Source organism: Mesocricetus auratus, unplaced genomic scaffold, assembly GCF_017639785.1.
Source record: "Mesocricetus auratus isolate SY011 unplaced genomic scaffold, BCM_Maur_2.0 Super-Scaffold_100004, whole genome shotgun sequence".
Taxonomy (NCBI): Eukaryota; Metazoa; Chordata; class Mammalia; order Rodentia; family Cricetidae; genus Mesocricetus; species Mesocricetus auratus.
In genome coordinates this window covers 91,639,504-91,661,491 of record NW_024429189.1, presented here as the reverse complement: position 1 = coordinate 91,661,491, position 21,988 = coordinate 91,639,504, and the positions used below count along the sequence as shown (strand labels likewise).

The following is a 21,988-nucleotide window of genomic DNA, read 5'->3' as shown; positions in this document are numbered from 1 at the left end:
TTTGTTTGTTTTTCCCGAGACAGGTTTCTCTGTAGCTTTGTAGACCAGGCTAGCCTCAAACTCAGAGAGATCCGCCTGTCTCTCTCTCCTCCTAGTACTGGGATTAACGGTGTGTGCCACCGCTGCCTGTTGTCTTTTATAACCATTTCTTTATTTGATGTCGTCCTTAAGATTTTGAATCCAAATTGTGATAATGAATAGATGGCTTTGTTACAATAGTTGAAAATGGACATTTGTTCTCATAAGGATGAAAGTGTGAAATGAAGATAAAAGAAAAGGAAGAAGATTCAGGAGACAGTGAGCAGCTATATAATTTTGATTAAAGGTGTCAACATCTTGTTAGGGGCAGTGCCGCGTTGGTAGTATTTGTGCTAGCTAGCCTTATTGCTATAGCATCTACTCTAGAAATTGGGGATTTAAAGCCAAACTCAAATGTCCAATTCCAATTTTATGTCGGCTAATATGTATGTATACATAGTTATATAGGAATTGTATTCAGACTATAGATTGATAATGCTCATATATATGTATTTTATATTAATATGGTTTACCTGTGATGTCCATTGCTATGAGGAGTTCAAAACTTGTGTAGTGAAATTGAACCTATTTAAATGGACTAGTAATTGTGGAACTCTCTTTTTACAGGTCATGTAATGTTTGCAGAAATAAAGATGGAGAATGGCAAGTCAAAAGGCTGTGGGACAGTTAGGTTTGAATCCCCCGAGTCAGCTGAAAAGGCCTGCAGAATAATGAACGGCATCAAAATCAGTGGCAGGGAAATCGATGTTCGCTTGGATCGTAATGCATAATTTCAAGCATGGTTGGAACATTCCTTCATCTGTTTATTGAATCTCCTAGTAAAAGTCATTTTTTAGTAATGTTGTATGCTTACAAATGCTGTAAAAATGAACTTTTAAAACACCCACCAGCTTTTAACAGTATAATGTTGAAAAATATACTGTGATTTTCGTTATCTCAAGTTTGCGTTTCTAAAGTCGGCAAGTCTGGTCATTCAGTTTCAATGGATGGACACACCATTTTTAATGAAATAAGCCATTTTGTTGTTTCCAGTAGTAGGGTTTGTTTGTTCTAATTTCCCCAATCTTATAGTAAGTTACAGACACTTTAACCCCCCAAATCTCTGCTTTGTATCAAATTGTTAATGAAAAGAAAGGGCTCAGACAAATAAGGATGTGATTTTGGTTTAGTTTAAATTACTTTTCTCCGTTTACAAAGAGTAGCAATTATAGTAATTAAGTGTCACATTCTAAAGTTGAGGGTGTTTTTTATTTGTCCTAAATGAAGACATGGGCTTTTGTTTTGTTTTGTTTTGTTTTTTTCTTCTTTTTTGCCCCTCTAACATTCCTTTCCCACACAACACTATTAAAAATATCAAACTCCACAGCCCCGTATTCTGTTACTTCCAATAATTCCAAGTTCATACAGAACCGATAAGGTAGCAAGTCCTAAGTATAATGCTAGGCAGATCACCCCCAATTTCTGGTCTAGTTTCCAGCCATTAAAATGAACTGCTAAGAACAAAAAAATAATTGAAATGTTGAGAGAGATGGTTATGTAAGTGAGTCCCTTGCTATTTACTTCTACAGGAGCTGATGGATTTGTAAATGCAGTCTTAATAACCCAGGGAAGACCTAGGCATAACATATCAAACACATTGGATCCCACGATGTTAGATATAGCCATGTCTCCTTTACCTGCAAAAGAACAGCATGTTGTTAAAATGTGCACACCGATACTATATTTTATTAATAGTCTTCATAAGTAAAACACTGGATACTTTTTGTTGGTTAGTTTTAGAAAACTTACTGTTAGAGCAAGAGTCTTATTGAATTTGTATTTCCTTGAGTTAGTATTTAAAGTCTTAACACTTATTTAATAATAACCTTTATTTATTAAACCATTTTTAATAAGGTATGCAGCTTATTTGTTGCTTTTCATTCTCATTTGAAAGTAAATTACCATCTAATGCACATTTCAGGTAAAAAGTCTTTGGGGGATTGGGTTGGTGGAATTAACCTGCTATTAAAAACTAAATGCTTCCCCTGAGTCACTTCTTTTTTTCTTCAAAGTATGTTATTACCGTTCCTTTCACTTGCTTTATGGTACTCAAGCTTAAAGGATAGCCAGTGCCTCTGAGAGACCGCCAGTCTTACCTTTTCTTGCAACTAACACACTTGCAACTGTGTCTGGTATGCTTGTACCTGCTGCCAATAAAGTAAGGCCCATTACTGTGTCTGGAATTCCTAGTGTTTCCCCTGTAACAGGCACAGAGACTACAGGTTACAGATGACAAATCGTATATGAACCAGTTTTTGAAGACACCATGAATGCTTTTTCCCTATTCAGGAAAAATATTTAGTTATGTCTAGATTTTTGAACCAATATTTGCTTAATATATGGTTTCTAGATGGCAAAGTATTTGAAACAGGTTGATAGTTTGACTAACCAGAACAGCACACATTTTTAATGACAGGTATCTGAAGGTATTGAGCAATGAGAAACCCTCATATTTGGCATCTGGGGGAGGCTGTTGGCACCAATGTTGCTTGCTGTGTGGTGAAACTGATCGTTTACTTATTTTCTGTTGTCTTGAAGTTAAAGTAAACACCTTACAGCAGTTTTAGCCATTATTAGCTTGAGATGAGGGCTTTGAAAGTGCTACTTTGTTTACTGTTTGTTTGCTTGTTTTAAGGAAGCACATAGATCTCTGAGGTAGACAGGGACCTTCTTTCCTGTCTGAGTCTAACATATGGCACCAATTTCTTAATACTTGTGTCAGACATGAGTTCATTCTGAGAAAACCAGAGGGCAGTTAAAAAGAGTGGGGGCAGGTAACTTAATGTTGTAATTGAAAACATGGTTTAGAGTAAGAGCAGTGTTGTTTGTCATCTTAGTTACTCTCTGTGATCTTGTCTATGATTCTACTCTATTAATATAAAATATTCTGATGAGGAAAAATTGGATACAGTGAATCTGCAAGCTACCTGGACAGTCTTATTGTCATCATAAAAAAGAAAACTATTCTGATTTTGTTTGTTAGCATACAATTATATGCTAACAAAGTTGAAGTCAGTCAGTTTGGGGAAGGGGCCAGGTAGTAATTATTTCAACTTTGCAGTCATTGTAGTGGTTTCTGTTGTAATTCTTTAGTCCCCCAGTATAAAAAACAGCAATATATATGTGTAAGTAGATGGGTGGCCCTCCTGTGGTCAGTGAGTTTCATTGATACAAACAGGTTAGATGACTTAGGCATGTCAGAAGGGGATTGTTCATTTCTAATGTAAGTTAGTTCCAGTTCATCTTTTTGAGAGAAAATTCTAATTTTCATTTCCATTTATAGTCATTTTTTTTCCATTGGGGATTAGAGTGTATTAGTCTAAGCAGTGAAACTTAACTTGTGAAGATACTAGAAGCCTGAAATAGCTTTTATACTCACTTAGCCATCTATATTGTATTTCGATTGTCATATTGTAAAGCAAAAGAAAACATATAGTTAAATAGCAAGCACCTACTGCGTATCCCTAATCCCAGTCAGTTCCTTTCTCTGGTTTCTATTCAGTATGAAGAGTTTTCAATGAACCCTGTGTAATTATAGAGATAGACCATGAATTATACCCCAGACTGTGTAATAGTGGGAAATGCCCTTGTATTTAACTCACAAAACTTGAATGAGTTTGTTAAGTTGTGACATTAAGCTTTCAACTTTTGTAAACAATACTAGTTTTTAGTCTTTCTGAAAAGAGACTACTTTAAATGAATGTTTGAAGTTTCTTCTTACATGAAATAATTTTCTTGTGCTATTACACTTAAATGGCATACCTGTTACTGTGACCATCCAAACGAGGATGTATGTGAATGCAGATATCCATAGTGCAGACATGAAAAAGGTTATCACAAAGTAATTTTTCCAAAACTTTCTTCTGCAGTCTGGTGTTGTCAGAAAAAGTAATGTAATAATAGGGAGAGAGAGTACCCAAAAAATTCTTTTTAAGTCTGCTTCAGGTATGCTGAAAACACTTGGTGGATCTGTTATGGAAAAGTTAAACAATTTTGAGTTTTCTCAAATGACCAGTTTCTCAAAAGGCCCACTTAAAAGGCTTCTTTGAAATTATTTCACTGTATACATTTTTGAAAGACTGTCTACAACATTGGTTCTCAACCTGTGAGTCATGACCCCTTTTGAGGATGAATGTCCCTTTCACAGGGTTCGACTAGGACCATTAGAGAATACAGTTATTTACATTATGATTCATAACAGCAAAACTATGAAGTATCAACGAAAATAATTTTATGGTTGAGGATTGCCACAGCATGAGGAACTGTATTAAAGGGTTGTAGCATTAGGAAAGGTTGAGAACCACTGATGCTAAAACATTTGAATACTTCATTACTGTTATTGCTGGCCAAAAGAAACTTAACTGAAACTAGCTAGACAACATAAGCAGTGATACTCAACTTCCCCTTCTCTGAGGGCTTGAAGCAAATGTCTTAAACTGCTGAATGTTCTGGTTACAGTCTTTACAGAATAGTATGGAGCAGTGTGGATCATTAGGGACTTTGTGTTTTTAGGATTAACTTGGCACTCCCCCTCTTGTCCCCTCAGCTATTTAACTCCCTCCCTTTTCCAAAACTGATGAGGCTTATGTTGTATGCTAATACATGCTTAAGGAATGTTCCATCTAATTCTCATTGTGTCTTATCATTTACTACATTCGTGCATCACAGTTGCTAGAAGGAATCTAGAGAAAGTTGGCTAGTAGTCTCCTGGTGTAGCTCCAGAGTGTGCTCAGGGGACAGAGATGACAACTAGATTGGACAAAAGTGAGACCGACCGGGCTGTGGACTAATTGATATGGTACTTAAACTATACTTGGCTGAAATCACAAATACAACTCATAGACATTTTCCAAGAGTGCACCATTAATTTAGATAAAAGTTTGAACATTTTGATGGTTGCTTTTGAGGGTTTTTTGTTGTTATGAGTCTCTTCTACCTTAAAGACTACAAAGTATGTTTTGTAAGGATGAAAAAAGGCATGTATCTTTTTTTTTTTTAATGATAAACTAGTAAGCTTCCTTCTTAATCACTTAACCGAAATTAGAATCGCGTTTATAAAGTTTTCTGGTCAGAAATGGCATCGAACATACCAACCTCACGTTTAGCTTCTGCTTCACACATTTCAATCTCACCTGCTTTTCTCTTTCTATTCCTCCAAACCTTCCCATTTCCTCAGTTGCCACATTTGCCACCAGTGAAGACTGAAGCCCTAGCTTTATCTCTGCTTCTGGTTCTGCTTGGTTCTCCTGCTGCCCCTGTTTGGTGATGCTTCCGTTCCATGCTCGCACCTGGCTCTATCTCCACTGCCGTGTCTGTTTTGTCCATGTCCTGTCATCTTAGCTCAGTCTCCTGTGAACACCGTGTGCAGCTCTGTGACTGTACTCCTCAGAACCTGCCTTGCAACACTCTGCTGCACTTCCTTCCTGCCCACCATTCCTCTGCTTCCTGTCTGTGCATGTGTCCCTTAGCTCTGTCTATGCACATATGAGAGCAAGCCTTTTCTAGTGTTCCCTGGACTCATTCCATAGAGCGTGCTTGCATCCCCAGATTACCTGTGCAATAAGATGTCAGTTGTTGCTTCCTGACTACAATGTCAGATTATTGAATGAAACCCTTTCTATCCCACAAGATCCAGTTCAGGTGCTCTTTTCTCCATGTGCATCTCCCAATCTGCCTAATGTATGAGCCATAGTAGTAACAGTTTATTTTTATGGTAGTTATACTTTGTAATTTTCGCTGATTTTGGGTCTGGGGAGGTGGCTCAGTGGTTAAAGTGCTTGGTGCATAGGCGTGTGGAGTTCAGATCTGCAGCGCACATATGAAAAAGCATGTCAGCCCATCTGTGTAACCCAGTGCTATGAAGGCAGAGACAGATCCCTAGTGCTCCCTGGCTAGCTGGTTTAGCCTAATCAGTGAGCTACAAGTTCACTGAAAGAGCCTGGTCTCAATGAGGTGGTTCAGAAGGATTGAAGAACAGGGCTGACCGCTGTCCTCCACATCTGCCACATCTGTGTATGCCCCCTTCTCCCCCTTTTGACCTGATTTTAAAAATTTTTGTTGGAGGCTTTTAAAAGGCCAGGGCTTGCACTTCATCTCTGACTCCATACTGTGTTTCACAGGCACGTGCCAATTACTATCTTGAAACGAGAACTTTTTCTAGTGGTTAGTTGGAATAGGGCCAGATTGTGTCGTTACCTTCAGAAACATGACTAAGACCATGTAAACTTAGAGAAAGTTGGGAGTAGCCGGACTCCTCCTGGAATATTCCACTGTCTGTCCTTGATTGGCGGCGAGTGAAGAGCTGGCTCTCATCTTCCCATCCCAGCAGTGTCTGTTGTTCGCTTCTCTCCATAGCTCTGGCCAGGCAGGGACAGCAGCGACTGCATTTCTTCATGACATACCGGCTGATCTTAGTGTCAAAACACAGCATCAGAACATAGAGCCCGTAAACCAGCAGCAGCAGTGCCCCTTCATACCTATAAACGAGAAGTTTTAAACAGTATTTACTAACAAAAGCAGCGTTTGAAAAGTCAAGGAACCATTGTGAAACACTTTTATTTGCCCAGTCTTGGTTGTAGTATTGTTACAAACTTATTGATAAAAGCCTGACTTTATTTTTTTAAAAAAAGGATTATAAAATATCTTTATAGATTCTTTTTAAAAAATGCCTTGAAAATAGAGATTTTTTTCAAACTATAATTAATGAACATTTTCTAAATTATTTCATTGACATACCACATTCTCCAAATATTTAATAATTAGAAAAGAATATACTGTTAGAATATTCTGGAGTATGAACTTGGTGTGAAGTATTCAAAATATACTAGATTTTAGGTGGAACTTTGCAATTGGCTCTGCAGAGATTTAGAAGAAAGTTGGAGGTGGAGTATTTCTGGCTTTTGAGACAGGATTTCACTGCATAGCCCAGACTGTTCTTGAACACTGTATACCCTTGATTGGCCTTAAATACTCAAATTCACAAAATCCTACCTCTTTCTTCTATGTGAATTTTGGGATTTCAGGTCTGTGCTACTTCTGTGTCCCCTTTTGATGGTTCTATTATAGCTGAATTTGGCTTATATTCACAAGAAATCAAAGGTACCAAAAAATGGAATTCCAACACGAGGCACCAAGAATTGTCCATGGTTTCCCGTTTTACTGTAATTATTAGCTAATCTCATCACATTTGAATATTGTTAGTTAATTTTGTAGCCAACGAATCACTTCTCTGTTGCAGCTAAAAACAGAAAAAAAAATTAGTTTCTGATTTCCCTAATGAGAAAATGTATTTATGTACTTGGATATTTTTATAGTCCCTGTCAATTACAGATGACAACTGAATCCCAGGGTTCCTTGCTGTACTAGCAGCCTGGCTTTTCACTTATCTTGTTTTTCTTCCTGTTTGGGCATCTTCAGAAACATGCATGTGTCACCATATGTTTTATATTTATTTTGTGGTGCCCAGCATAATGATAAACACCTAGGACAGTGGTTCTCAACCTGTGGGTTACAACCCTATCACAGGGGTCACCTAAGATTGTTTGCATATCAGATATTTACATTGTGATTCATAACGGTAGCAAAAGTACAGATACGAAGTAGCCACAAAATAAATTTATGCTTGGGGCCATCACAATATAAACTGTGTTAAGAGGTTGCAGCATTAGGAAGGTTGAGGACCACTGGCCTAGAAGATGCTTGGGCCTATTTGGGAATCTTATGTCTGCCCACCTAGTCACTTGCTGTTTTCATTTTCTTTGGCCAGCTCTGTATAGAGATATTATGGATGGGAAAGCAACAGGTTTTTTTAGTATTGACATGTAACATTTTTGGTTGTTAGAAGACTGCAGTGCCTTCCGTTCTGGGAAGATGGGAGAAATTGCAGGAATCAAGGGGCTTTGACTTGTTTCCCAAGCTTTTGTGACTGACCCCTAACAGTGGAAGAGAGCACCAACAGTTGGAGCTTAAAGGTCAACACACTGGAAAGTTACGAACAGGGAGGCCATGGTAGAGAAAGAGCGGCTGTCTCCAGTGCCAAGGAGAGGCAAGCTGACTGATGATGACAAAAATGGCTCTGTAGAAGATAGAAGCCATCAGAGTTGTGGGAACAAGTCACCTGAGACTGCAGTAGCTGCTCAAGTGACAGGTCCTTGAGAAGTGAGTTGAAGTAACATTTTTGAAAACTACACTACTAAGCAAGCCATCAGACTTGAAAAATTCTCTGTTATTATGTTTTACATAGGAGTGATGATTACTTGAAACTTACCAGTAAACTCGGTTGTCAAATATTATGCCAAAAACCGCTCCTACACTAACTGCATATACCATGCAGTCTCGGAACAGGGGCCAGGGTGAAATTGTTGAAACCTGGAAAACAGTTTGATTTATTTCTTTACGGAAGTAATTCAAGAACAGTGCTTAGAATAATTCCAAAATTGCTTGTATATTTGTGGAAAAGTATTGTTATGTTTTACATATTGCATAGAGAAAGTAATTTTAAAGAATTCTGTACTGACTTTTACAAATTTGATTAATAAAAGGTATTTGTGGGCTAAATAAATTGAATAAATGTTTTTCTGCTGGTTTTTAAATTTGACTGAATGCATTTCCAATGCTATGTTGTTCATTCAGACAGTTTAATTTTAGAATCCGTCAAGACAATACATCTTACCATGTTGGATAGCAAGCCACAGGCAGCACAGATGCCAAGGAGATTGTAAATTGCAGATCCTAGAATGGTGCTGATACCAATATCTCCCTTTGTGATAAATACACCTAGGAGCAAGATATTAGTAGCTAAGTTAAAGCAGACTAGAAGAAACTAAAATACTGAATAAATAGCAAGTCAAAGGGATATTTACCCAAGAAGGCGGTAACTAGTTCAGGGGCGGAGCTACCTGCTGCCATGAAAGTTGCACCTGCAACGTCCTGTGACAATCCAAGGGCTAAAGATAAAGGGAATGATTAGTGTGGCTGACAAAATGACAAGGAGTGTACAATAGAGCTGCATAAACGAAACTCAAATTATGCCTTTACATTACACCACTGCTGACTGAAGCTGGAAAGAGAAGCATTCGGGTTAGAAAATAGAGGAATCTTGTATCTTGCTTTCTTATGAATTCATTACTATTTTTATAGAAAGGAGAAGAGGGCTGGTGAGATGGTTCAGTGGGTGCAGATGCCATGCAAGCCTGGCTACCTGAGTTCGAGTCCCAGAACCCATGGAAAGATGGAAAGAGAAATCGAACTCCACTAACCTGTCATTAGGCCTCCACAGGTGTACCATAATACATGTACATGCATGTACACACATACACAAGTTAGTAAAAATTTAAGGGCTAGAGATGGCTCAGGGGGTAAGGGTGCTTGCCATTAAGCCTAATGGCTTGAATTCTGTTCCCAGAATCCACATAGCTTACTGTAAAAGTTGTCCTCTGACCTCGACACATGCCACAGCATGTCTCTGCTCCCAAACAAATTAATAAATGTAAAATAAAAAGGAGAGGAGACAGAAAAGTTGAGACAATTCAGAGTTGATGGCTTCCAGCTGTAGGTGAGATGCAAAAACAACTGCCTTGAAACAGATTATAGTCCTTGAGGTTCCTAACCTAATTTGGAAGAAGAAAGGTTCTTAAGATCTACAGTGAGGCTGGATTAAGTTCTTTTCACACTTAATCCATTAACACCAACATTATCTAATGAAAAATAGGAAGTCAATAAGCAAATATAAAAATTGCACAAAAACAAAGTACTGTGTTATCATTTGAGTAGTTGGTGGGTATCTCCCAGACTTTGCATGCAAATCCGTTTATATAATTGATGTTAGGAAGTTTCATGGCTCTCAGTGTTATAGCTGAGAGACCTATTTAAGGAAGGAAAAAGAAAGCAATGCTGAAGAGATAACTCAACCTTTTCTTTCAGAAATCTCCAGGCATTGGTAAAGTTTGCCAGTAGAGTATGCTAGATGTAAATTACCTCAACTAGAATTCAGGCGTGTTCATACATACGTATGGATGGATGGATGGATGGATGGATGGATGGATGGATGGATGGATGGATGGATGGGGAGGTCAGTGTCAGGTGTCGTCCCTCAGTTGCTCATCTTAACTTTGAGACAGTCTCTCTGAACCTGCAGCTCATGGGCTAGACTGGCTGGCTGGTCAGGAAGCCTCAGGGATTCTCCTGTTTCCACCTCCTAGTGTTGGGATTACAGTTAGGCATTGTTGCTCCTGGCTTTTCATTTGGGAGTCTTCTAGACTTTGGTATCAGGCATGTGGTAGAGCAAGCCTTCAATGATTCCCTATTAGTCCTCTCACTATAACTGCAGTAGGACCCTAAGCAAGAACCAGCTAGCTAAGTTCAGTAAAGCCCCCCGCCCCCGACTTTGAGGGCAATCTTCATTTTAAACTAGTTTTGGAGGCAGTTTGTTAAGCTGCTGTAATCACCTGACTTTCATTGCTGAGTGCCAATACCACTGTGCCAGAGGCTTGTGTGTCAGGATGTGACAGTCAACAGGCAAGAGCCCCTGCTTCTGTAGCTTATAGCGTGGGGCAAAGGTGGACAAGCAAACTCTGTGGGTTTTAGAAGCAGCAAGATCTAGAATGCCATGGAATAAGAAGTAACCGGAGGAGAGGCTTCAAAATGAAGGTGTTACCCTATGCATGTGGGTAGGAGTATTATAGGCAGGTAAAATGGCTACAGCATCTACAGACCCCGTATATTTCAAACAGACCCAGGTCTGGGCTGACGAGCACAAAGGAGAGCAATAGGTGATCAGATTGAAGGTTCATTATGTACGGCCTTGTGGACCCTGAAGCAGAAAGGTTAGTGGAAAGGCCCAGCCTTTTTTTTTTTTTTTTTTTTTTTTGAGACATGGTTTCTCTGTATTGTTTTGGAGCCTGTCCTAGAACTTGCTCGGTAGACCAGGCTTGGTCTCGAACTCACAGAGATCCACCTGCCTCTGCCTCCTGAGTGCTGGGATTAAAGGCGTGTGCCACCACCGCCCGGCAGGCCAAGCCATTTTTATCCTTTGGAACTGTTCAGTTTGAGGCTCTAAACAGCTCTGCTCCGAGCCTTCTGCTGCCTGACAACTTAATTGTGAACAGGGTTGAGAACAGTTGGAATGAGAGATTTCAGTCTAGGCCTTCTTATCTGTTTCTATTTGCCTTTGTGTCACTTAAATGTTTGACTTCAGTGAGCAATGAAGGGAGAAAGAAGTAATGACTTAACGGATTTCATAGTGTTTCTTTCAGTGCTTAAGAATGTCATACATGCCGGGCGTTGGTGGCACATGCCTTTAATCCCAGCACTCGGGAGGCAGAGGCAGGCGGATCTTTGTGAGTTCGAGGCCAACCTGGTCTACAGAGTGAGTTCTAGGATAGTCTCCAAAACAATACAGAGAAACCCTGTCTCGAAAAACCAAAACAAAGAAAAACAAAAAAGAGTGTCATACATTTAGGACATATATAAATCATACCTACTCAGCCTTCTCCCTATAGATTCCATAGCCTGAGATTCAGTCACGCATGCATCAAAAATAATTAGAGAAAAAAATTACCTTCATTCTGAATATGGACAAGATTCTTCTTTCCCCCTAAATAACACTGCATATTGTATTAGGTGTAAATTGTTTAGAAACGTCTTAAAGTACTCAGGGAGTGGTGGTGAACAATATACACACATAATAGATAATTTTATATGCTTGACCAGAGTGTTCTCAGAAATTGGCGTTCTTGCAAATGTTCCAGAACCCCCCTGGGTGTATACAACATAACAAATATGTACATATATAGATGTATACACATATGTACATATAATACTAATTTACCATAGAATTTTTAAATCGAACAAAAAGGCAAAGCAGACTGTTCTATAATTCAGTGTTTCATGTTAGAAATGGAGGTGCTATCTTACAATGTGGCATTCAACTTACTTTCATATTCCTAAGTCAACTCTCCTCAGATGTGAGCTTTGGAATTTATATTGTACAAAGAAGCAACATTTGTCTACTGTGCACAGGCCCCTGGCTTTATAGTCAGTACACCACCAAAAACAAATCAGGACTTGGGAATAAAGAAACCTTGTCAAGTCTTATGGGTAAAGAGGGCAAACATGGGAATTAGGTCCAGACCTATATGGGTAATAGCATTGCCATGTCTTTGTGCTATTGGCATCATAACTATCTCTATTTGACACTTTTTAATTTTTTTTTTCCTTTTTGGAATGGTCTTGTGCATCTCAGGTTGATCTTGAATTCACTGTGGTGCCAAAGATGACCTTTAACCTCTGATCTCCCTGCCTCTTCCTCCCAAATGCGTGGATGGCAGCTATGCCAGCACTCCCAGTGCTGGGGACTGAACCCAGGGTTTTGTGCGACTGGGCCCGATTCTCAGCCCCCTATTCTGTTCTTAAATAGTAGAAAATTAGTTATTGGGAGCCAAGAATTCTTGACAGCTTTCTAGCACATTTCCAAGAACTTAAAAAGTAGTGTTACAAGACAGTGTTTCCCCTTACAGTGGCAGTGCACAGTGAGTGACAGGTCTTCCCTTAATGCCCCCTGAAGACTGCCTCGTTACACAAACTGTTTGGAGAGAGAAACGGCCGTGGAGTGGACGGTTTCAAGGTGGGAAAAGCAGTGGCCTTTGGAATGCGTTTGGCCTCAAAAGGCATTGTTGCTTTTCCCTGGGCTCTAATTGTAGTTATGAAAGATTCTGCTAGATGGCTGAATAAAACTTCAAGGGTATTTTTACAAACCCTATCGTATTGTTGTAAGAATATTTTGTAAAATGGTTTATACCTCTGAACTTTACAGTAGATTGGCATTGTCTTTCCTGACCTTTGGGTAACATTTCCCTTTACTGTGGTTTATTACTAAAGATAAATTGTTCGGTTCTTCACCTATTGCTATTATTTCATTTCCTCTATTTTTCTGAAAGAACAACCACATTTACTTCAAGATGTAGTCTATATAGATATCTAAGTTGTGCTTTCTTTATAAGTTCAGGTGCCAACATATTGCTTGCATAATCTACAGCATTGTGTTTTAAAACCCACTGGATTATCTCCTAAGTGTATTTTTTTTTCTGTAATGCCCAATGGGAAATTTTGTGATACTTTTTTGGAAATACCCTTCCATATCATGTAGTAAAAAGAACTAAGCTAAAATGACAGACTCTGGATATCCCCTATGTGGAAGGAAGTGGGGATAGGGTGGGAGGCTGCGGGGGATATTGGGGGTTGCAGGAGGAGGGGAGGGAGAGGGAACTGGGATTGACATGTGAAGCAAGCTATTTAAAATTAAAGTAATAAAACAAACAAACAAACAAAACTCAACAACAACAAAAACACAGGGGAAAAACAAAACAAAACTTGCTAAGCTTGGCTTGGTGTCTCATACCTATAATCACAGTATTTGGGAAACTGAGACAGGAAGATTGCTGTAAATTTAAGAGCAGCCTGGGGTTAAATATAATAATGAGCTTCAGAAAGGCATAGCTACATGGTAAGATCCTGCTCCAAGTGAAATAAAACAGCCAGGAAGGAAGTTACAGGTAAGAGGACCAAGCATGCTGGTTGTTGGTGGCGCACGCCTTTAATCCCAGCACTCGGGAGGCAGAGGCAGGCGAATCTCTGCGAGTTCGAGGCCAGCCTGGTTTACAGAGTGAGTTCCAGGACAGCCTCCAAAGCCACAGAGAAACCCTGTCTAGAAAAAGCAAAACAAAACAAAAACAAAAACAAACAAAAAGAGGAGCAAGCATTCAAGGCTGGTAGATATGTGACAGCTTTTACTCTGGTCATGTTTGTAGAGTTACTAGAGGAATGCATGGCAGTAGTACATAGGGTTTGAACTTTTGTTTCCCATTCAACAACATATACTCTTATCAGGGATTTGGTTTTTTTTTTTTTTTTTTTACTTTTCCCTAAAACTTTAAGTGATTTTCTTATTTAAGTTAGAAACAAGCTTGTTTCACATATCAATCCCAGCTCCCTCTCCCTCACCTCCTCCCCTGCCCTCCCCACCAGTCCCCCAGATCCCAATCCAATCTCCACTCTGATCTCCAGGGAGGGTGAGGCCCTCCATGGTGGATCTCCAGTGACTGTCATTTCATCCAAGGCAGGACCTAGGCCCTCCCCCAAGAGTCCTGGCTGAGAGAGCCTCCCATATTATGTCATGGGCATTCAAAGTCTATTTGTACACCGTGGATTTTTTTTTTAAGATAGCATATTACTATGTAGCCCTGACTGGCCTGGAACTTGATATATAGATCATGCTGGCCTTTAACTCCTGGCAGTCCTTCTGTCTTGGTCTCAGTATTAGGGTTTCAGGCAATATGATACTACTGTTATTATTTTTCATGGTGCTGGGCATACATACACTCATGCTTTTTGTTCTACCACTGATCTAAACTCCAGCCTTAGTTATTTTATTTTGGTTATATACTTATTTATTTTTGAAACAGGGTTTCTCTGTGTAGCCTACTGCCTGTCCAGAACTTTATATAGACCAGGCTGGCTTCAAACTCACAGAGATCTGTCTGCCTCTGCCTCCCCAGTGCTTGGATTAAAGGCGTGTGCTACTATGCCCAGCTCTGCTTATTTTTATTACTCATTACAATACCTTGCTAAATTTATCATTAGTTTTTAGACTCTTTTGGATTTACTACTTATATAATCATATAACTTAAACAAGTCTTACTCTTTCCTTTCCAGTCTTTGTTCCCTGTTCCTGACTTACTACTAGTCCTCCACTACAATACGTAAGAGATAGGTATGGTGATAAAGGAAACCCTTGGTTGTTTTGATCATAGACAATGCGTTCCAGCTGGATGTGACAAAGTAAACCATCATTTGGGAGGTGTAGGCAGGAAGATCAAGAGTTCAAGCCCATAATAACCTCAAGAGACTGTAGACAGGGTTCAAGGCCAGATTTGACTATGTAGTGAGTTCAAGGCCAGCCTGACCCATGTGAAACCCTGGCCCATAAAAAGAAGAGAGAGCTGGAGGTTGGTGAGATGAATCTCCTGGCAATGTCACCTGCTACCAGGCATGATTCCAGTGTGCTCTCCAGGCACCATACCATAGAAGACAAGGACTGACTCCCTCAAATTTTCCTCTGACCTCCACATATTTGTGGTGATTTGAGAGAAAATAGTCCTCAAAGGGTGTAACACTATGTGCTGACTGGTTTTGTGTGTCAATTTGACACAGTCAGAGTCATCAGAGGAAGATGCCTCAGCTGAGGAAATGCCCCCTTGAGATCCAGCTGTAAGGCATTTTCTCATTTAATGACCAATGGAGGAGGCCCCAGCCAATGGTGGGGGCTGCTATCTCTGGGCTGCTGGTCCTGGGTTTTATAAGAATGTGGACTGGGTAAGTCAGGAAAAACAAGCCAGTAAGAAGCTCCCCTCCATGACTTTTGACTTTTGTATCAACTCCTGCCTCCAGGGTCCTGCTATGTTTGAGTCCCTGCCTTGACTTTCTTCAGCGAAGAACAGTAGTAATGTTGAAGTAGAAGCCTAGTAAACCATCCCCCCCCCCAAGAAAAAAGAACTAAGCTAAAATGGAGACCCAAATTCTGGCACTGCCAAATAATTTGATGGGAAACTTGAGAGAGGTCACTTAGAAAAGCTTTATGTTCACCACCTCATATTTTAAACTGAATTTGGAAATACCTCTATAATGCTTTTAAAGGTCCGACGATTTCCCCTCTATCACTAGCTGCACCATTACAGTGGATTCACCTGTCCTCTGAGCCTCATGGTTACCCAAGGTCAGAGGTGCTTTAGGACCTATATCTTTGCTACCAAAGAAGTGGTTCTTTAGGTCACCACTGAGAAAGCCATTCATACACAGCCTGATTTCTGTCATTTCTGCCTGCTCCTGTACCGGCATCTTGGAAGTACACAGAGTACTTAGCTCCTATGCAGATGCAGTGCAAGGATCCTACAGTTCAGGCCAAAGGGAAAAAGCACCAGGGGAGCTTTTGCCAGGCTCTCAGGAGGCTGCGCTCCCACAGCAGGGGCGAGGAAAAGGCGCTATTCTGCCTCTTGGTTCTTTGAGACAGCTTTTGCCTCTGTAAATTTCATGAGGCTTAAGAGTCAGATAATCTCCCCAAACTGTAGGCCCTCCAAATGTCAGACTCAGAGCTACTAAGTCCCAACTTCAGCCATTAGAGTTGGCACTACCTGGGATTAAAACTTAGCTTCTAAAAATCATCCATGTCTGAAGCACACTATAGAACAGAGGCAAACACTGGTTCATGCAGAGGTAGTAGAAATACTTTTTTAAAAACAAAAGGGCAAATATTTGAGGTGTTTTTCCAAAATAGGAAGATCATTTTCACTTAAAATGTGTTACCATGCTGGAGAGATTAGATGTTGTAATTGAATAGCATTTTGGAGTAATATTTAAATGAAAGGTTTTATAGCTAGCTCACTGGAGTTTTGGTTGAAGGAAGTGACTATTAAGAGCTTCATTGTTCTTTATACGTAGATATTTTAAAATGTAAAGAAAGTTGTTCAAGAGTGATCCAGTAGACCTGAAATGCCTGCTGCAATACAGCAAGAGGATACTATATTCTGTTTCTACAAAGATGTACATCTCATTGCGGTGTAGACAGAAGAGGGAATCTTAGTTGAGCTGTGTGTCATGGGTATACATTAGTTTATATTTAGAGATTGCTTTTTGAACAAAGATTACTAATACAGTAATACAATACGGATCTTGATTCAAGAAAAAAAAACCCAAAGGAACTTTAAATAGTGTAAAGTTGCTACATGGGTTGTTAGGTAAAGGCTTTATAAGCTTGCATCTTGTCTTGTGAGGCTGAGGTGTTTTACCCTAAGATGGGCTTCAAGCTGTCATAGATGCACCTTAGATCTGGTATTAAGGAGTCTTAATAGCCTTCTAAGTGTGCTCTGTGAAAACAATGAGTGCTTGTTTCCTTTGTTCATGTATATTTTCCCACGTACATAGGACAGGGTTCTTTGAACTAAACTCTAATTACCTGCTTCACAGCTGACATACCTGAGGCAGACGGATGTTAAGCATTTGCTCAAGCGCTAGCGGTTTGCAGAGTTTGGGGTTTTAGACCCAGGCATGTCTGTCTCTAGGCTGGACACTTTCAATCATTTCACTCTAGCAATTATGCCACTGCCATGTTGTCAGTAAGAGGCTGTTTCCCACTGCTCCTAACCCTTGCCTTGCATGGAAGTTGTAGTCTTGAGACCCCTACACTTTGACCTTGCTGAAGACTCTGCTGCTGACCCAGTAAGGCACTGGTGATTACAGGTGACAGCACTAGGACAGTGATACTTACTGGGACAGGGGCCCATCAGTTTGTCCATCACAGCCTTATTTGAGCTAAAGCATATATGCTAACAGGAAGTTCAGCATTTTATGTGGCCATTGAATTCCATACTAACGTATAGTAATCCCATTTGTATTTTAGGCAAAATGATAGGCTGAAAGCCTAGACATCTTGGAAAATGTTTATAAAATTAATTTACAACCCTCAATAGGTTCTAGGAGCCCAAACCTATTTCAGTAAACAACTCTTGCTTTTGTAGTATACATTATAGTTACGGTGAATTTCTCATACATGTTTTTTGGCAAAATTTTCAGTGCCGTTGGGCAGAAAATGGCTTGTAAGATTGTTCAAATAGAACTGGCCTTCTGAAACAACCCTATGATGATAACTAATCTCAAAAGAGGATATGTAATAGCACATAACAGGTGACATCATGCTTGGGTTGTGGAACACCAGAAAGAGTAGGGCTCTTTTTGTACTGGCTATGTGGTCTTCGCTTCAATTTCCTCCTCAGTAAAACTAATGTATTAGTCCCTATTTTGTAAGACTTTTATGTAGATGAAGTCATATATATACATATATATTTATATACACACGCATGTATGTATATACACATACAGACACACATATGCTTATGTATATACACATATAGACACACACACATATATGTTTATGAACAGATAACACATACAGACACGCACACTTGTATATCTGCAAATGCACAATGTGCTTGGGCTTCCATGACTGCATCATGATAGGTATCTGAGTAAGGGATTACTCTAGTTGAATGTGGGATACTCATAGAATATTCTAAGGATCATGTTATTTTTCATTAGCTAATGAAATGAGTAGAAGTGTACAACTCTGTGCTTCTCAAGGCACATGGAGGTAAGGCTTGCAGACTCTGGAAACCAGTTCCTGTGGATGGAAGCACTGTGGGGATTGGTTCTTCTTGCTGATGTTTGACATTTCAAAGCAGACCTTGAAAGAGGAATGAGAAGACTTTAGCAAGTGGGTTGAAGGAACACTATTTCTGTCTCATGTTGTTGGCAGTCTTTCTGATACTCCAGAGCTGAGTCAAATGTTACAACTGAGGAAGACTGACTTCTGTGTCATGCCCTGTGGGTATCCATCAGTTACACATCCTAATAGCTACTGTGTTATGATGACAACAGTGACTTTCTTGAGAAATGCATATTTGCTGATGTTTCCAAGAGTTGTACATGTGGTATGGTGGAAGCATTATAAGAGACGGAGGAAATCACTTGATGAAGAATACATGGAGGTCATGATCTAACTTTTGATGCAGTAAGCTATGACTTCTGCAAGACTGGAAGTTTTGTTTTTTTTTTTTTTAAATATTTTGCCTCTTACAGGCAACTTTATAAACAGAAATCTTACAGAGTTATTCAGTCAGCTCAGCTGAATCATTGAACTTTACAGTTCTTAGTGAGTTGTGAGCAATATTTTATATTTTCAATTTTTCACATTTTCTAGCTCAGTGTACAGTGCTGACATAAAACAGAAAAGACAGTTACAGCGAGGATTATGGAAACAGACATACATATGTACTTAGTTTGTGAAGGTGAGTTTGGGGTGGGAGGGACAAACGTAGAAGAACAGCAAGTGGGAAACAGCAGCTGCTTCCGGCGGCCACAGTTAAAGAGGTCTTTCCAAAAGTGAGACCAGAGGAAAACCAACGCAGACTGCCTGCTTTTAAAATGCTCAGCTCCAACGCTGTGAGCACACACAATATAAAAGGAAATGACAAACCACAAAAAAATAAAAATAAAAATTATGTTAGTGTGTATCCGCATAAAGTCATGAAAAAGTAAGAAAAACAAAACAAACACTCTCCAACCAAACAGGGCAAGAAAGCACAAAAGTCAAAATAGCCAACCTATAAATGGGAGAGATATGAATTCCATAGCATGGTGCTTTAGCTTAGCATAGTTAATGAAGATATTAAAAGTGATACTCATTTCCAGGAATGGACATTGCTGTGTGCTGTGGCACACCCTTCATGGAATATTTTTGGCAATATTTATCATGAGGCTTAAATATGCATAGCTTTATCCTTTAGTCAGAAAATAATCAGAGAAGTGTGTATACAATATAGGCATAATACTATTTAAAGCAATCCTGTGAGATTAATAGCTTAAAATGATAATTTCCACTGGACATTATGATAAGTAAATTCTAAAGTTAGGTTCTCAAATTGCTCATAGGACTATCATATTATCATTAAAAATCATGGTTTTGAAGATAGGCTATATGGGAAAATATGTGGAAAGGCAAAGATCCTTAGATGGATGGATGGCTATAAAATAGCAATACTCAAGGCTGACAGGAAATACTCTTGCAAAATGCTAGGTTCAGGGATCTTTGGGAATCTTCAAGAGATGCAAATGTAGGTGTGTTTAGCCTTGTTACTGCATTTCATTAAATAAAAATAATGTACTAAAATAAGCTAACATAATAACAATGTATTATCAACATAAAATATACTACTGACATAAAAAACCACTTGTATCTACTTAAGTATTAATTATGATCAACTTGTTTTTCTTGAACAAATAGAGGCTTCATTCCTCTGCTGTTACAGGGGCTGTTTTAGTTCTTATGGGTGCTGCTGTTGTTTGTGAAAGGGAAAAGTTACTTGCCTAGCCTTCCAGCAAGGGTAGAGGGTGGGGGGGGGGGTGAGAAAAAGCATAGGCACTCAGTTCATGAGCGTGTGTGTGTGTGTGTGTGTGTGTGTGTGTGTGTGTGTGTGTGTGTGTGTACAGCACATGTGTGGGATGGAGTTGGGGAGGATGCTGTTCCCTGGAGTCTTGTAATAGAACACAGACTGCAGACACTGGCACTTATGTGTAGATGGCATAGGCATCGCTATTCCTCTTTTTAGGAACCCGTATACACACAAAGGCCTATTATATGCAGAATTCTGGGAAATCTACAAGTGCTTTGACTATCTGATCTTGTTTCCAGAAATTACTATCGCTTAATGCTAAATATCTAAATTCATAATTTTCTGATAGCTGAGATCGCTTTACATGGAGTTCAGGATTTATTTATTTATCGGTTCATGAATATCAGTCTTCTTAAGGGCAGGATGCCAGTAAGGGAGCGAAAGGAGGTCCTCAGTCACATCTGCTATCTCCTACTCAGCATAACAACAAAAACGTTCGCAAATAGGAAACTGAGTACCAGGGGCACACGGAGGACAAATTCTTGGGGCTAGTCTCTAACTCCACTTAGCTACTAAAACACACAGCAAGCTTCTGGAAGTAACCAGTGTGTAATAATAACTGCAAGATGCGCCCTTGCCTGAACTCCCAGGATGAACCACACAGGACCCCAGGACGGACACTGACGCTCTGCCGCCCACTGAAGTGTACAGAGCGGTTACTGAGCTGTTGCAAATCGATCTGTGTGACAGCTCTTTTGGAAGGTCACAGGAGAGCTTCCCAGCAACTTACAGTCACTGATGATTTCCAGGGAGGGCAAGAAGTACTTGTCACAGACGATAGACACTGCCATGAACATGTAGAGGGTAATGAAGAAGTAGATCACTATGCCTCCGTCTGCGCTCTCCTGCTTCGTAAAGAACCCTTCGGGAAACTCGGACGCTGAAGAGACTGCACACTGCGTGCCATTTCCTGCTAAGGCAAAGGAGATCACAAGATGTTGGAGTCACACATCGAGTCCACCATGACAGAACTGGGGTATTTGGTTGGGATATGGAGAAATCGGTGGAAATGTGAAGTATGAGTAGATTATCTCACGAAATAAGCTGGTAGGGGAGAATTAAAGCAGAGTTTTTGCAGTGCTCCTGCATGTTGCTTCTAAATGGTATTTCTGAAACTGCCCACTTCCCCAAGAAGAAACCATGGCTCTGATGAGTAAGGATTTCTGGCCACTGGCCAATGTCATTTTCTGTTGTCAGAGACCACGCTGTCCTCGGACCTCCAGAGAGTCATCCCCTGCTGCAAAGTTTCTGGTAGAATGCTCTGATAATTTCTCCAACAAATAAAAGTGCAGTCCAGTTTGCCCTGGTCTCTGTTAACTCCTGCAGAACACTCTTGAGAGCGCACTGTCTCATCAAGTGTGTTTCCCATCCTCCGCAGTGCCACGAAGCAGAGCAGATACAGCAGGAGTGTATGTGTATGTGTGAGGGGCTCCCCTCTCTGTACCGTATTTAGATGTGAGACCGGGGTGTTTGAACCCATTGTCCACCTACCTGTGGCTCTTGGGAGGCGCCGGGGTAGGGAGACACCACGGACAGGCAGGTATGCAGAGACCCAGAAAATCCCAAGCAGCAGGACCCTTCTTGTCCAAGTGGGGCCCCATTTTGTCTGCATTTCCAGCATGCTCTTTGCAGTGTGTGGTTCAGGAAGGGAGCAACCGAGGCTTATGCTGAATCATGTGAGGAGTCTCCTTCCTGCCCAGTGCCTGCCGGGGGGCACAGATTAGGAGGCCAGCACAGGAGCCTAGCTCCTCTGATCAGAAGACCCGAGCCCCAAGGAGGTTGGAGGAGTTAGGGAGGGGCGCAGATAAGCATCTCCAGCTGTTTCCACGTGGGGTCTCTGAGGGCAGGCCTGG

The 21,988-nt window shown here is 40.2% G+C and overlaps 2 protein-coding genes across 7 annotated transcripts in view; one reads left to right on the top strand and one right to left on the bottom strand.

Moving 5' to 3' along the window:
- Myef2 (myelin expression factor 2) overlaps window positions 1-2,060 on the top strand; it is a 31,753-nt gene extending 29,693 nt beyond the window's left edge. For all 6 annotated transcript variants that reach the window (XM_013112331.3, XM_013112330.3, XM_013112328.3 and 3 more), the window contains one exon: window positions 646-2,060. In XM_013112331.3, the coding sequence (XP_012967785.1) occupies window positions 646-809 (164 nt within the window). In that variant the 3' untranslated portion in view covers window positions 810-2,060. The remainder of the gene's footprint in view (window positions 1-645) is intronic.
- On the bottom strand, window positions 1,393-21,747 carry Slc24a5 (solute carrier family 24 member 5). The gene is made up of 9 exons (XM_005068558.4): window positions 21,627-21,747; window positions 20,866-21,045; window positions 8,940-9,023; window positions 8,750-8,853; window positions 8,345-8,445; window positions 6,274-6,554; window positions 3,841-4,047; window positions 2,175-2,276; window positions 1,393-1,715 (listed from the first exon to the last, which is right to left on the bottom strand). The coding sequence occupies exons 1-9, from the start codon at window positions 21,745-21,747 to the stop codon at window positions 1,393-1,395; spliced, it is 1,503 nt and encodes a 500-aa protein (XP_005068615.2).
- Window positions 21,748-21,988: the final 241 nt, after the last annotated feature.